This window comes from Bombus flavifrons, chromosome 6 (genome assembly GCF_040668555.2).
Source record: "Bombus flavifrons isolate JBK064 chromosome 6, iyBomFlav1_principal, whole genome shotgun sequence".
In the NCBI taxonomy this organism is placed as follows: Eukaryota; Metazoa; Arthropoda; class Insecta; order Hymenoptera; family Apidae; genus Bombus; species Bombus flavifrons.
This window is the reverse complement of record NC_138447.1, coordinates 6,584,583-6,598,615: the sequence shown is the minus strand read 5'-3', so window position 1 is coordinate 6,598,615 and position 14,033 is coordinate 6,584,583. Positions and strand designations below refer to the sequence as shown.

General features: G+C 38.1%; 1 protein-coding gene across 3 annotated transcripts in view; it reads right to left on the bottom strand.

Annotated features, from left to right (window-relative positions):
* The window catches only part of nAChRalpha6 (nicotinic acetylcholine receptor alpha6), a 280,059-nt gene that overhangs the window by 177,037 nt on the left and 88,989 nt on the right, over positions 1 to 14,033 (bottom strand). For all 3 annotated transcript variants that reach the window (XM_069115136.1, XM_069115135.1, XM_069115134.1), the window contains exon 4: positions 9,328 to 9,372. In XM_069115136.1, the coding sequence (XP_068971237.1) occupies positions 9,328 to 9,372 (45 nt within the window). The remainder of the gene's footprint in view (positions 1 to 9,327; positions 9,373 to 14,033) is intronic.

The following is a 14,033-nucleotide window of genomic DNA, read 5'->3' as shown; positions in this document are numbered from 1 at the left end:
CTCGCTTTCAGACGTCAAATTCAGTAACGAGAGCGAGTTTGTGCAGAGAATATGAGCGTTTGATTGCAATCGCCAAGTTGGCTCGCTCGATACAGCAGAATTCTAATTACAAAACTGTAACATTGTCCTTATTTTTCAGTCGCTTACTCTTTCCAATTCTTTCGTTTTCAACGTTGACTTTGGCCGACATTAACTAACAGTTTGTGTAGTATGTACCAGCGCTCAATATAACGAAATAATAATGAAATAAATTATTCCATCGAGATAACGTTCTACAGTGAGATCCGTTACAACGAGACGTGATAAAGTGCACGCGTACCGAGCCAAAATTCAAAGTCGATTTTCTCGAAAACAAAGCTTCAAACGAAAAATTTTTATTCTACATTTTCGACTTCTTTTTTCGCGTAAAATCACCCCCTTTCCTCTTGTACTACCAGTTACCACCCACCCTGTATATTTGATAAAACACATTTGATCAGTGTTTCGTGTACGCTTGCTACTCTTGCTTTTCGTACATATTATGCCTATAAGTATCAGGGTATCGTAGTCAATTTAAAATGTATAAATCGATGAAAAATTAATAGCTAAAGGTAAACTTATTATCATGTTATTATTATTATATAAAATAGATAATTCATTGATCTATATAGTCACTGATTTTAAATGTTTCGATATTTCGGTCTCTCTATTTTAGGAGTCTTTTGTATCTACGACACAGGAACCAAACAATTTGAGAATAAAAAGCTTTTCAAATAACATAATTGTTCCGTAATCATTCTGTAATTACGTAGTGCCCTTTAAAAAGTAATTCTATTGTACCATGATACATTTGAATCGCTCTTTGATAACGTTGCTGCGACGAATAAGTTAAATTCATTGCATTTTCAATGTACATATCTATGTATATCAATGGTGCCTTTTAAGAAAACGCAAGGGCAGCTTTCGAAAAGGAAACGTTCGATTGAAATCATCGGGTTTCTGCTTCGTATACGGAATGGAAATGGTGGAAGAGACGTTTAGAGGATTATTGATGCGCAATAACGGGAAGCTAGATATCTGCGCTATCTCATAGTTCGATTCGACCCTTCTTTGAACAACGATTCGATTGAAAGATCATTTGCAACGATAAATCCCGCTTTCCAACGAAATCTTATCGCTCTCTGAAATTTGTGGATAGATTTCGAAGAAAAATGTACTTTTTATTTACAATTTTTTCTCCCTTTGCGAAAAAGATACTTTTTTGTTTAATCATCAGGAAGATATAATCTTAACCAAACTTTCCACTGGCTGATCGAACATTTTGATAGCTCGCGTAATTTCAAAATGATCGCGCGCGCACCACTTATCTCGTACACCGCGATCTATCGTTTTGAAATTTCGCGAGGTCGTAAATCCTCGTCACGCTTGATCGTAACGATGGCTTCGGGTCACGTTTAAGGGTTAACTTATGTAAAACCAATTATGTTAAGCCTGGTTAAGTACCTAATAAATACTTTACCCTCGACTGATATCGATAGGTGGTAGATAATTACGACAGTTTTAATTTAATTCAACACACATTCGCTGACCTTACGAGTTTAATGTCGCCAAGCGTCCTAGCATGGTTACGGAAAACTCAATAGCGGAAGCAGATGGTAAAATATATTCTCCGAGTAATTTATAGCTTCACCACTGAACAGAGTTAATATAGTCTCTAGAAAGTACATTTAAATAAAAATTTACATTCGTATTATAATTTCTTTTCCCCTTTTCTTAAGGGACGCAGGAATAGCGCTATATTTGCGATGTCTCTACTTTTAAATAAAATACTCCTCGTAAGTCATCCTTTTTTTTAACAGTTATTATATAGCTTAGTTCTCTGTCTGTCAGTCTGTCTGTCTGGCCGACCGATCAACTAAAAAGCTGAAATTTGGAACAAACGCTGATTTCCGATGAATATAATTGAACACGATATAATTTCAAAAAATTAACAATTTTCTTTTTAATTAATCGTTAGAGAATTGTCCTTCTTGCCTTCGTTAGAAATTTCTTTATCCGAAAAGTTCATCCAAAAGAACAGAAGATATGATTGGTCGAATGGAAGATGCATCGTAAATTTAATACAAAGTGAGGTTTCCCCGTATATTATTATTACATTCCATTAACAATGAAATCTGATTAAGGAAATTATTTTCTTTTTTTTTTATTTTTTTACATCTTTTAACTTACATAATTTTTATTACACGGAACCTTCATACAGAATGTAGTGCACGACGCTAGGTGAACCTACAAACATCAGACAGTTATTAAACCGCTGATTAATTCTGCTACTTGATTTAATTTACACGCCCGTTATATCGTGGCATGTACTATACAAAATGGACGATGTTAAGTAAGTTCCGTGGACCCTGGAGATCCAATAACTCGGATAACCCGAATAACGATTTTCATTGGTCTCGATCTCGTCGTTCCGGCCAAAGTAGTTGTATACGCGTACAAAGAGAAATAAGCTTCGATGCACGAGAGGAAGCTCGATAAGAGAAACGAGCCACGAACGTGTCGTCGCGTAAGAGAGCGACATTAAAGATTTCGTTTCCGAGTTGTCGATTACGAAGGTTCGCAAAGAGGCAGGCCAACTTATCTGAAATGCGAATTCTAGAGGCACGTTATTCCAGCCACTCGTGCTAGTGAAACGTGAGTGTTACGACAACGTCCTCCGCTCCATACATTTAGTAGCGACGTTGTGCTAACACACGCTCGACGTGTTCGCTACGTGATGATGTTAACCGTGGCCGACTATGCCTGCCTGCGATCCCGCTATCCGGTCGTTCTCGTTTACTCATTGCGAAAGATGTACAGTACACGGTCGTCAATCCAGGTTTCCCAACGAGGAAAGACAAAGTACGCGCAATTATTTTGGTGCTGCGCGTGTCGATGCAGATTGTGGCCAGCTTTGAAACGCGATCGCGCGAGATAAGCGTGTTTGCAGCGTACATAGTCAGAAATGCGTTGAACATTGCTGTCTAAGCATCGCTCGCGAGACGTTACACGACCGAACACCTGTGACTCGTTGAGTACCTCTTCGATCAAGAATACGGCAAGATCGATGAATATCGGATTATTTTACGAGTTTCGCGTTTAGTTAAAAGAAATGTTACCTTCACGATAAAAGCGAAATGTCGCTTCACGATAATAGAATTTCCTTTTAGTCAAAAGAATGTCATGGAATAAGGAAAAAGGTAACGACAAAGAGCGGATGATAACACGATCGTTGCAACGACGTGTTTTTATAATTTCATAGAAGTTCATGATTTGCATCGTAAGCCTCTCCAAATACAAATGAATCAATCCATTAGTTTGTAACCTTTGGACAGCAAACTGGACGAGTCGATACGTCACCGTTCAATGCTGTGTTAAGATATGTTTCAAACGTTGAAATCAACTGCATCAAAACGAGGAGATACTCGAGGATTTTCATCGTCAAACTTTATCAGACAAGTCGTTGTAAAAGCAGAAGTTGGAGAAGATTCGAGAGGAGGCACTTGTAACTTTCAGTGGTATAGGATACTTAAATTCAAACGTTCGAGTATGTCTCGCGAGCGTCACGTCGCCTGCAATTCCAAGTCGAAGGGTGAGTCGAATAGATAGCTGAAGATGAACTTCCAAAGCAGATGTCTGGAAGAATTCCATTAAAGACGGAAAAGGTAGCGGAGCGTAGTACGAGAAACATTGCAACGAGCGAGCTTGCGCCGCGTTTGCTGAGAAAACAGCTTGAACGTTCGAAAGTTGCACGAAATTTTGCTCGCAGCTCGTGAAGACGAGTGTTTCCTCAGCGAGCGTTGTTCCAATTCGTACCCCGAAAAGCGTTCTGCTTAAAGAGATTTGTCGCTGAAATTGCTCGATATCTGTGCGTCTTCGCATCTTTATGTCCGATATATAAATATTTGAAATTCAAGAAAATTAAGATATACGTCGCTAGGAAAAGGAAAGGATTTATTTCTCACTTTCGGTTTTTGTTCACTTCACTCGATTATCACGTTTGCACAAACCAAACTTCTTCTAAAGATTCTTCCTCCCGAAGATTTGTTTCCTTATGAATTTCGGTCGACGTTTCGTGTTTTGTCGTAGACCTCGATTTATCCGAGTTGTTTGGATTCCAACGAAGCAGACCAATCGGGATTCCACCGTATTTTATCGCGATCTTTTCTAATTTCTTCTTCCATTAGAAATTTGCAGACGTTAGCAAACTTCCACGTCAGAAACGTACAAGAGTTCCTTCATCCACAGTTATATATCTACTATACTCGCAATGCGTCTCAACGATCGACAGCTTCATTTATCAAACGCCTAGACGGGTGAAAGAGAAAATAAAAAAGATACACGGCGGAAACGACGACGAGCTCGTCGTTGAATTTTTTGGAAAACTCGGAAGCTTGTATTCAACCGGAATCCGTTCCGTCGTTCGGCCGCCGGTTTGTCGTGCACAACCGAGTTCCTACAGCTTTAGTCCGAATGCTTTCTGCACAAATGTTTCCACTGGAGGGCATTCAGCATTTTGTATCCGGGCTGCGTAGACTTCGGTTTGAATTATTTTTCGGCCTTTCGCGCGCACAAGTGCTCGTTCAAAACGTGCTTTCACTTTTGCCCATGTAAAACGCAAAAACAGGCATCCTTTTTGACGAGCCAGCGTTTTTCTCTTTCCTCGCATTTTTCAAAGAGCTGTTGCTTTTATTATTACGATATTTCCGTCAGATTCTTGTTTATTCGGCGAATTCTATGCGACCAGTAGAACAAATGTATTTTTACAACGATAGCTATTCTTAAGGTGTATCGGATATATTTTAAACATTTCTTTTCAGATACGCATCTTCGAGTGAAATTATCCATTTGCCGATTGAATTACGAATTTCATTGAAATTGCGTTTATAATGCTCGTAACGCTCCTTTTACCGTAATTGACGCTTATCAGAAACTATTCTAATAATTTGTTCCCTAAACAAGCACGTTGTTACTTTCGCTGATTTCCAGTTTACAACTGTAGACTCTCGGTAGATTTAGACTAGTATAAATTCCAACGCGAGAGGGCTCTGGATTAAGTTCGTATCAATTCGTTCGTTTAACTGTGCAGTTCTCGCTCTTTTCTCGCTGAAAGGACAGAAATAACCTGTGCTCTATTCAGCGGCTCTTTTCCAAGGATGAATTACTACGGACGGTTTCAACAGGTCCTGAACTGTTCCGCAACTGGTTGCCTTCCGGAACGAAAGGGACGCGCCATGCCTGTACAGCTCTGCGCTGATTATTTTATAACAGATTGCAAAATTAGGCGAATCGTGTCAGCCACGGGGATTGCTTCGAAATTCTATTCAGCTTAATGCGTTCGAAACTTTTGATTGGCCGCCTCAAAGCGGTCCGCGCCGCGCGACGATAATACTCTTCGCTGGAACTTCGTCATTAGCCGAGAATTTCACGATGTAATTTTAATGCACGGATTGGTCCGTACCAAGGAATCGACGGCTTTATTAAGCTTGTTGTTCTCAAAGGTGAGTAACTTCGGTACAATTAGCAGATGTTGGCATAGCAGTCGTACGACGACTATACACTGCAAGGACGTGAGAATTTTACATTGGCAGTCACATCGTCATTAGAAAAATTGCATTAGGCATAATGCAGTTCATTGGTTAAAATTATTAAACATTTGGAAATATTTATGTCGCGTATCGTATTATTCGAATCTCGCGATATTTAAAGCGTTAGGGTGTAATGTGACTTTCGTTTTAAATACTATCTCATTCGGTCGACTGGAACTTTTCTCCTAAAAATCTGCATCCTCCTAAATCTTTCCATTTCTCCGATATCTACTTTTTTTGCTGAGGAAGCGGATACGGATGGAATTAAAAAATCGATGTTTCCGAGTAGATATAGACGGCGGCAAGGAATCCGCGAGAAGAACTTGGAGCTAATTAATCGGACAAAAAATAATCGTCTTTCTCTAGTGCTCGATCGACGATCGATATTTCCTCGAGAAGAGATTCGATGGCTTCTCGAAGATTTTACCGTCGATTACCGACAACGAGGAGCGAAACAAAAAACAGATCAAAAAGAGTGGAGATACAATCGAATTCCAGAGCAGTTGGAGGGATGGAAAAAGGTGACGAAGCGAAGGAGGATAAAAGAGGATGTGACGAATTGACGGTGGAAAGGCAGGAAGGAAATCTTTTTACCTCCGCCGGAAATCAATTCTTCAGAAACAATAAAATAGCTATAAACCGGGAAACGGAGTGATATCGACACGATATGATTTAGGGACCAGATAAAAATAACAGATGGGCCGGAAATAGGTAATAGTTGGTTTGCACTCGTAATTTGACATTAGTCTTTTTCAACCCTATTACAAGATGTACGAATGCGTTTGTACGCGCGTGAACGTGGGATGGAAATTACTAAATTAAATTTGATGCGATCGTTCACGTCGCTGCAAACTCAGTTTTCTATCTTAGAAGTAGCGTAATAAATATTACGTCGTCTATTTCTCAAGGGAATCTGTTATCAAGAGCACTAAACGTAAATATTAATTGGAAGCTAACAGTAGCTTCGTGTTCTTGCACCTTAGTCTTCCCGTCAAATAAACACGGAACAATTGTCTCTAGAAAAAAATGTATGGAAGAGTATGACACGAAATTTATAGACCGTGCAACCCCGAGAGAGCAGCGCCGTGAGTTATGAATAAATTCCCGTGTAGTTGTCGCGTATCGCGCAAGAAAGCCAAAACGTCACCGGCACGCGGCTACCGTTCCCGGGCCTTTCGTTTCCATTTCTTTATTCCAGGCAGCAACGTCAAAAAACGTTCCTCGTGCTTTTCATCTCGATCCAGCCGGAGTTGCAGAAAGACGCAAGAGTGCATCATTCTACTCTCTCGATCTTCTCGAATCCTCTTTGCCGTGTACAGGCTGCTGCCGTTCCCTTTTATCTTACTTTCCATCCCCTCGTGGCCACCAACCACCTTCTTTCCCGTACGACGTTCCTTTCGTACCCGAGGGAAACACGAAGCTGCCACGCGGGAAAGGAAACACGAAAAGGATGACTCGAACTGGCTGAATCGACTGTGATGCATGCACCTTCTTGTTTCCTCGATCACCGCTGCTTCAGTAGTAGCATGTGGGATCAATTTTGTCGATCTCATTTGATAGATCATCGCCACTGGTCGTTGAAGATCGATCGAGCTACGCGGAGGGTCTTGAAAATTTCTTGGTCATGTCGAAGTGGAAAAGAAGCGTAGCTATGCTTTCAATCGATCCGTTGATTTCTGACCTCTTTTTCGTGGTTCGATGTATCACCGAAAAGAAAACGATCGCCTGCTATTATTTTTTAATAGTTTATTAAATTATTAATAAATATTTTTACAAATAAAGTCAAGAAGAAACGTGGGCATTTTAAAGCGCGTGGTACGCTTTGATAAATTAATGATAATTAAATAATCAATTATTAGACGTAGTTGTACTAGGTCGTTAAGAATGAAATGGCCGAGTTTTAGCTAATTTATACATTAATTAAATACGATTCGATCGATTCGATTGATTCAGATAATAATAAAGTTACAATCGTCGCAATTACAAACTTTAGTCGATCGTTATCGATAATTTCTTAATTTATCGTTGATTCTCATTATCCTGAGCTTTCAATCTAACTTCCAATTTTCCCTTTATACTTGACAAGTATCGATCAAAGTTAGTCTCGAACATCTATTAAATATTCCATCGCTCCTTTTACTTCACGTTGTTTCTCTTTTTTATCGGATAAGCGCAATCTTAATAAGCACAGGCAATAATTGCCATCTTGCGTCCTATACGAAGTTCAGCCACTGTATTTGCCGCCGAACTCGAGGATAAAGTAGAAGGAACCGACCACGTCTTTCATTTTCCTGCATTGACGATTGAGCAATACAATAGTATTGTAGTAGTACACAATAGACGTACCTTAAGCAGAAATTGTAAAAAATTCTCTGACAAGCGCTCGATAGGGAAAGAGCTAATACTGACGGCCGCAGCTGCGTTTCCGCCTCGTCGGTAGTCTGCCTGACGAATGCAGTGTAAATGAATAATCGATTCCATCAATCGACAACATTTTTTCCCTATCTGTTACAACAGGAACTTGCAAGTCTGGTGCACCGACTTGTGGTTCTATTAAAATGGAAATGATATTCTACGCGCGTTGCTTCGGCTCTCGCTCGCGCGTATTCATATTTTAACAAAATTGAAATTTCAATTTGCCGGAGCAATCGAATCCTCCTGACAGAAGTCATATAAAATTACGAGTGATTGATCACCATACGTATTACAATACGCATGGAAAATAAATTTCTTTGACTATTCCTGAACACGGACAAAAATAATAATTTGTTACGAACGAATATCTGTATGCTTGAGAATTAAAAATCTCGGTGAAAATAATAAAATATAATGCAGAACTCGAGGCATAGAATTTTCTCTATATTAAGAGTAATATATTTTCAAGAGTAGCATATTTTCTAATGAAATAATTTACACGAATAAAAAATATAAAAATTGAAAACTAAAAAGCATCGATCTGTAAATTTTGTAAACGACTTCCGAACCAGCTATCAGGAAACTCTGTTTTTCATTTTGAAGCTCCGTAGTTTGTTATAAAGTTTCTGAAGATGCTCTTTATTGCGCGAGTAATTAGCCCAAGATATTTAAACGTCGTTCTTTTCGCACCACGTACCATTACCGCTAATAGAACGCGTTCTTCAACGGGAACGTTATACCACTTCGATGGAAATGAGAATAGCAACCGTGACAGGCGAGTATTAGTTCGGGTATATTGATTTCCTGTAAACCTGTAAGCGAACCGGTGCACCACGGTGTTTGGAGAAAGGAAAAGGACGATATTACCGCGAGTGCATTTTAAATTTCCCATTTTTTACCGCAAACCCCATTACCGGTACTCTTGTCGGTGCGTCTCTTGTGTCAAATTGTTCCTCGACACGAGCTATTACAAATTGTCTCTCTGGTAATAACTTACAAACAGCTATTTCACACTTATATATCTGTTAAGTTTATGGTTCTTAAAAATTACGAAATTAGAACGAAGATACTGTACGTGATTTTAGATTGAAATTCCTTCTGTAATATGTTCTAGAAGAAAGTTCTGTAACTCATTGGCGCTCTTGTCTATTCGGTATATGTATGCAAGAAACTGCGAACGCCAAGGAGTTAATACTATAGTGAACAGCTACTTATTAAGCTGAAAACTACGTAAAGGCTTTAGAAACTAGTGCTTTCCCATACGGTCTGTACATACACGTTAACGTATAGTTAATTAACCACTTACCAATTTCAGCCACGCGTTCGTCGTCAATATTTGATTCTTCTCATCCTGAGAAAAAAACAAAAGAGAAACATCGAGTTAGTATAATTTTAGTGTTTGAATCGTTTTATAGAAGTAGGAAATAAAATTAATTCCATAAATTTGAGATATACGGATCATTTCTTTTTCAATTTTCTCGAAACGAAAGAATGAGTATATCGCATGTATATAATAGAATTATTTTGTTGCGAGAGAAAAGTCCGTAAGATACGTGTAAAGACGAGCGCGAGAGAGAATGATGAGAGTGAGACGTACAAGTTGTAAAATTCACACCAAAAACTAGGATCAATAACCACAAATTGCTGCCGCGATCGTTCGTTTCCCGAGTGCTCTGTAGGGAACCGCACTCTACCACAGACTCATCATCAGAAGTTCAAAGTGATTTATAAAACGAGTGCACTTCAACGATACTGTCAACCAGGCAAACCACTTGGTAAACGATCGTGTCGAACGAATTGACCGGTCGTTGACCAAAACTACTTACCGCGACACTTTCGTTTCTGCAATTTCATATCTCTATCCGATACATATCGAGCTTTTCCTTGAATTACTTAATGGCACAACTAATTGCCGAATAAGTATATTATATAACGCAAAATGAACGACTACAAATAAAATAAAGCAATGAAACGAAATGATAAGAAAAGGGAAACAATTAACAAGAGGTTAAGTTTATAATTTTCATATAAAAATTGTACGCTTTATACAAAAGATTTACGTTTCAAAACTATCACCATGAACGAAATAAATCTCAAAGGCGTGTCTCGATTCGAGGCGAAAAGAAGCTAGATTTGCATGTCAATGTATATGTGCATCCCGAAGCTGCATAGAATAGAAGGAAAGCTCGCGAACCAGCGCAACAAGTATCAAACGGTTTAAGTTTAACTATTCGTGATAAAAATAGCCTGTTAATCTCACAAAACTCGGCTAGGACGTAGTAATAGCAAGAAAGTGATGAAGAATGTAATTAACAGATAGCCCGAGTGCTAAGTGAACGTATTATTTCATTTTCAAACACGAACCTAGCATGGCCCATTATCTCAGAAATTAATTTCATTTTATACATGTTCAAAGCGAGGTAAGAATTGATTTTAAAAGTTTCATTGGTCAGAAAATTTTATAGTGTATTTTAATAGGGTACATTTACACTCTGGAAAGAGGTAAAACGATACATATATTTGCGATAAACACGAGTCCCAAGGAACCACGAATCTCGAAAATGATCAGATTTTCCTGAGACACGAATCTTTGCGGAGATTTCGCGATAGCTTAACGTTGAATGTTTAGACATCTGCCCGAATTCGTTGGCATATTTGTTAATCGCAACCTTGACCTACGTGCGTGTCAAACATATTAAAAAGTGAAATCGAATTGACGCTCGATTTTCATTTCAACGTGGAATCGGGTCCAAGGTCGATTTTCCGTTCGGCTGATAGTGAAATTAAAACTATCGACGACGTATAAAGCTTTCCGATCAAGAACACGACAGAGGAAAATTGCGAAATCAAAATTTTTTGCGTGTTCAACATTTTGATACTCGTTGAATTTAAAGATTTTGTTTCATAGCCTAAATAGCGCGTATAATAAGTTTCAACTTGCGTAGATCGATAATATATGTACATATATCCATTTTATTAGGAAAATAATTCCGTGCTTGTCGCAGCCATGATTAATCGTTGTTTAATATGTTTCGCAGTGGAAGAGACCAGAGAATTATCGGAAATCAATAAGCGATCAAATTATCGAATCAATCATCGTGAAACAAATCACACCAGAGATGTATGCGCTAACCAAACAGGTTATTAGATTATTACAAGTCTTTTCTCGCTATTCCCGTTTTAGAGAAGAACTGCTCGTCGAGTTAATTCACGGTATTATTTTTGTCGTCAAACCTGCAAACACGAATTTCGTTTTCACACCTAATGGCGTTTGCAATTACGAGATTCGAAGGAAATTTACTTTACCATCAGGCTGGGCTGTTTAACAAAATCGAACCTTTTAAATCGAATGAATATACATATACAGAGTGAGTCTCGTTAACAGAATAACTTCGTACAATTCGTATATTATTTGCTGTACGAGAAAATGTTTCTAACAAAAGGTGTATGGTTTTCGAAGAGACATACAGTACTGAAACTACACACTCGTTCGCTAATATATTTAAATCTCCGTGAAATAATAATCCGCGAAATAATGCAAAATCGTTCGTTGGAATTATAACTTAATTTGATAATTTATTCCTGACTTTTCATCGTATGTACGTACGTATCATCGTATTTAACATATCATTGTGTCGTTTGAGAAGTATTTACTAGAGAATTATTTTTGTACTCTTATTGAAATAATCAGCTAGTATGTATTATATTTGAGTAACGCGATAGCTTATAGAGGTAACAGTGTATAGATAAATGAATGACAGATAATGTTCGAAAGATACACGAAATTCGTAAAATACGAGGAACGTTTGTACAATTTGTTTACAGAGTACAGTCGTGTCACTATTTGACGAAACCGTGTGCACAACGGGAGGCTACGACGCAGGTGTCGAAACTAATCGAAATTGTTGACAACGCCTTCGGTTACGGTCTACGCATAGCCCCTCGTAATCTGCGCTCGTATTCGCTTCAAAGCGGACACAAATCGAAGGTCGATTCAAACAGGTCAACCCTTCACGTTGAAATTTCCCTCTCGAACGCGTAGTGAGACATTACATTTGGGACACACGAGGCTTTCAGTCGTAAATTCGTCCGACTCGAAACTAGTCGATCTTTAAAATCATTCAAACGCCGATTAAAACTACAAAAAGCGGCTTTTAAATTACCTCTAATAATATAGCCTGAAAATGTGTGTTTCTCCGTACATTTTAATTACCTTTTATTTATTTTTTTTTTTTAATATTTCTTTATTATATATATAGTACCTACATAGTTTAGAGTAAGGACAAGAAAGGATGTTCTATTTATTTTAACAGGCAATTACCCAATGCAAAAACTGACTACAATATCTTCGTACGTCTTATTCTCACACTCGGCTCACAACTTCTGTCTTCCCAGGTCAAAAAATACTGACCCTCAACCCTCGCACCCACTCCCTCTCTCATTTAGCTTTGACGTCACCAAGGCATACACTCTTACTTACACACACACTCTCTCTCTCCCAGCACTCTTACGATTCTTAGTTTATGCCTTAAATTTACAACATATACTATCTCGAGAAAAGTCGAACTTAAGTATATGATAGACCAAGCGTATACCCCCCTTTTTTTGATATTACATATATAATAGTAATATTTCGAAGCAAGGAACGCATAAACCGACATCACGCTTTCAACATTAATATCGTAATTCTTTTCGTATTCTTTTTCCATCTAGACGTTTCTCGCAACAAACGGTATATTGTCTTTGCACGATTCGCTTCATTTGAGTGGCTGGTATACTTTCTAGGAAATGTCTTTCTGTTAGAGCTAAGGAGATTCGATTAATATTGCCTTGTAACGTTGCAACAGTCATCTGTTTCGTTTTTGTATGTAATTGTAAACGAAGATCACGAGACGAATATACATACGTTACAACTCTATACTAGCTTTAGATCGTTGACATGTTTGCGATTGTTCGCGTTTATGCATCTCAGATTAGCGATATTGGATTTTTCGCCTTGCCCGTACTACGTATGGATTAAGCACTTGTAGGGTGAAACAGAAATTTTCTAAATTTGATGGAATATTTTTAAACAAAACGATACAAACCCAAGTTTGCCTTTGCTTAAACCAAATGTTACGTTGACGCAATATTGACGCTTAGTAATTTTGGAAAAAAAGTAAACTATTAAACAAGATAATATAGTACAACACGTTATCCGAATTCTTCTTTTAAAGATTGTACCGTTGTTAAAATAATTGATGTTCGTAATGGTAACAGACACTCGATGTGACATTAAAATTAATAAAATGGAAATTCTGCAGCGTCGTTTGTTTTCGTAGAACAGATATCACAGAAAAGCAACAGTAAATTCCGAAATAGTAACTTTTGTTGAAAAAGCTTGGCAAATTAACCTCGTGGAAAATTAGATAAAAGCATTCGCCGAAAACAGAGCCGTATAAGCTACTCTGGCATAACGTAACTATTTTTCAAACGAGAAACTAAGTAGGTACACGTTCTGTGCAATGATTAATTTTTGCGCAGCGTACACGATGTAAAAGAGGAGTGAAAAACATTCACCGCGATACAACTCATCGTATCCGCTTTTATGTACGCGCAGTATAAACGCTTTGAAGAGTTGCATTTCGAACAATTTAACTCCTTTGCAGGCGATAAATCGAGTACTATTCGGAGAAAGATAAAAATTACAGGCACACGCAAAACGACGATCCCATCGAATCGTTGCTATATTCGTACATTTCCGTGGAAAAAAATAGATGAAAGTAAGAAAGTTTTGTTATTTTACTATGTAAAGCGCCGCGTTATCTTAGCGAATAAAAAAACTAGAATTCTAATATCAGCGCGCAATCAATACACAATATACGATCAATTCGATCATGTTACAATTCAAATGGAAGCAGCCAACATTGTACCACGTATATCTAATTTCAAGTATTCGTTCTTTTCACATTGCAACGAAGAATTGCGAATAGAACAACGATAGGACAAGAAATATGGGAAGATTGTTTCGAA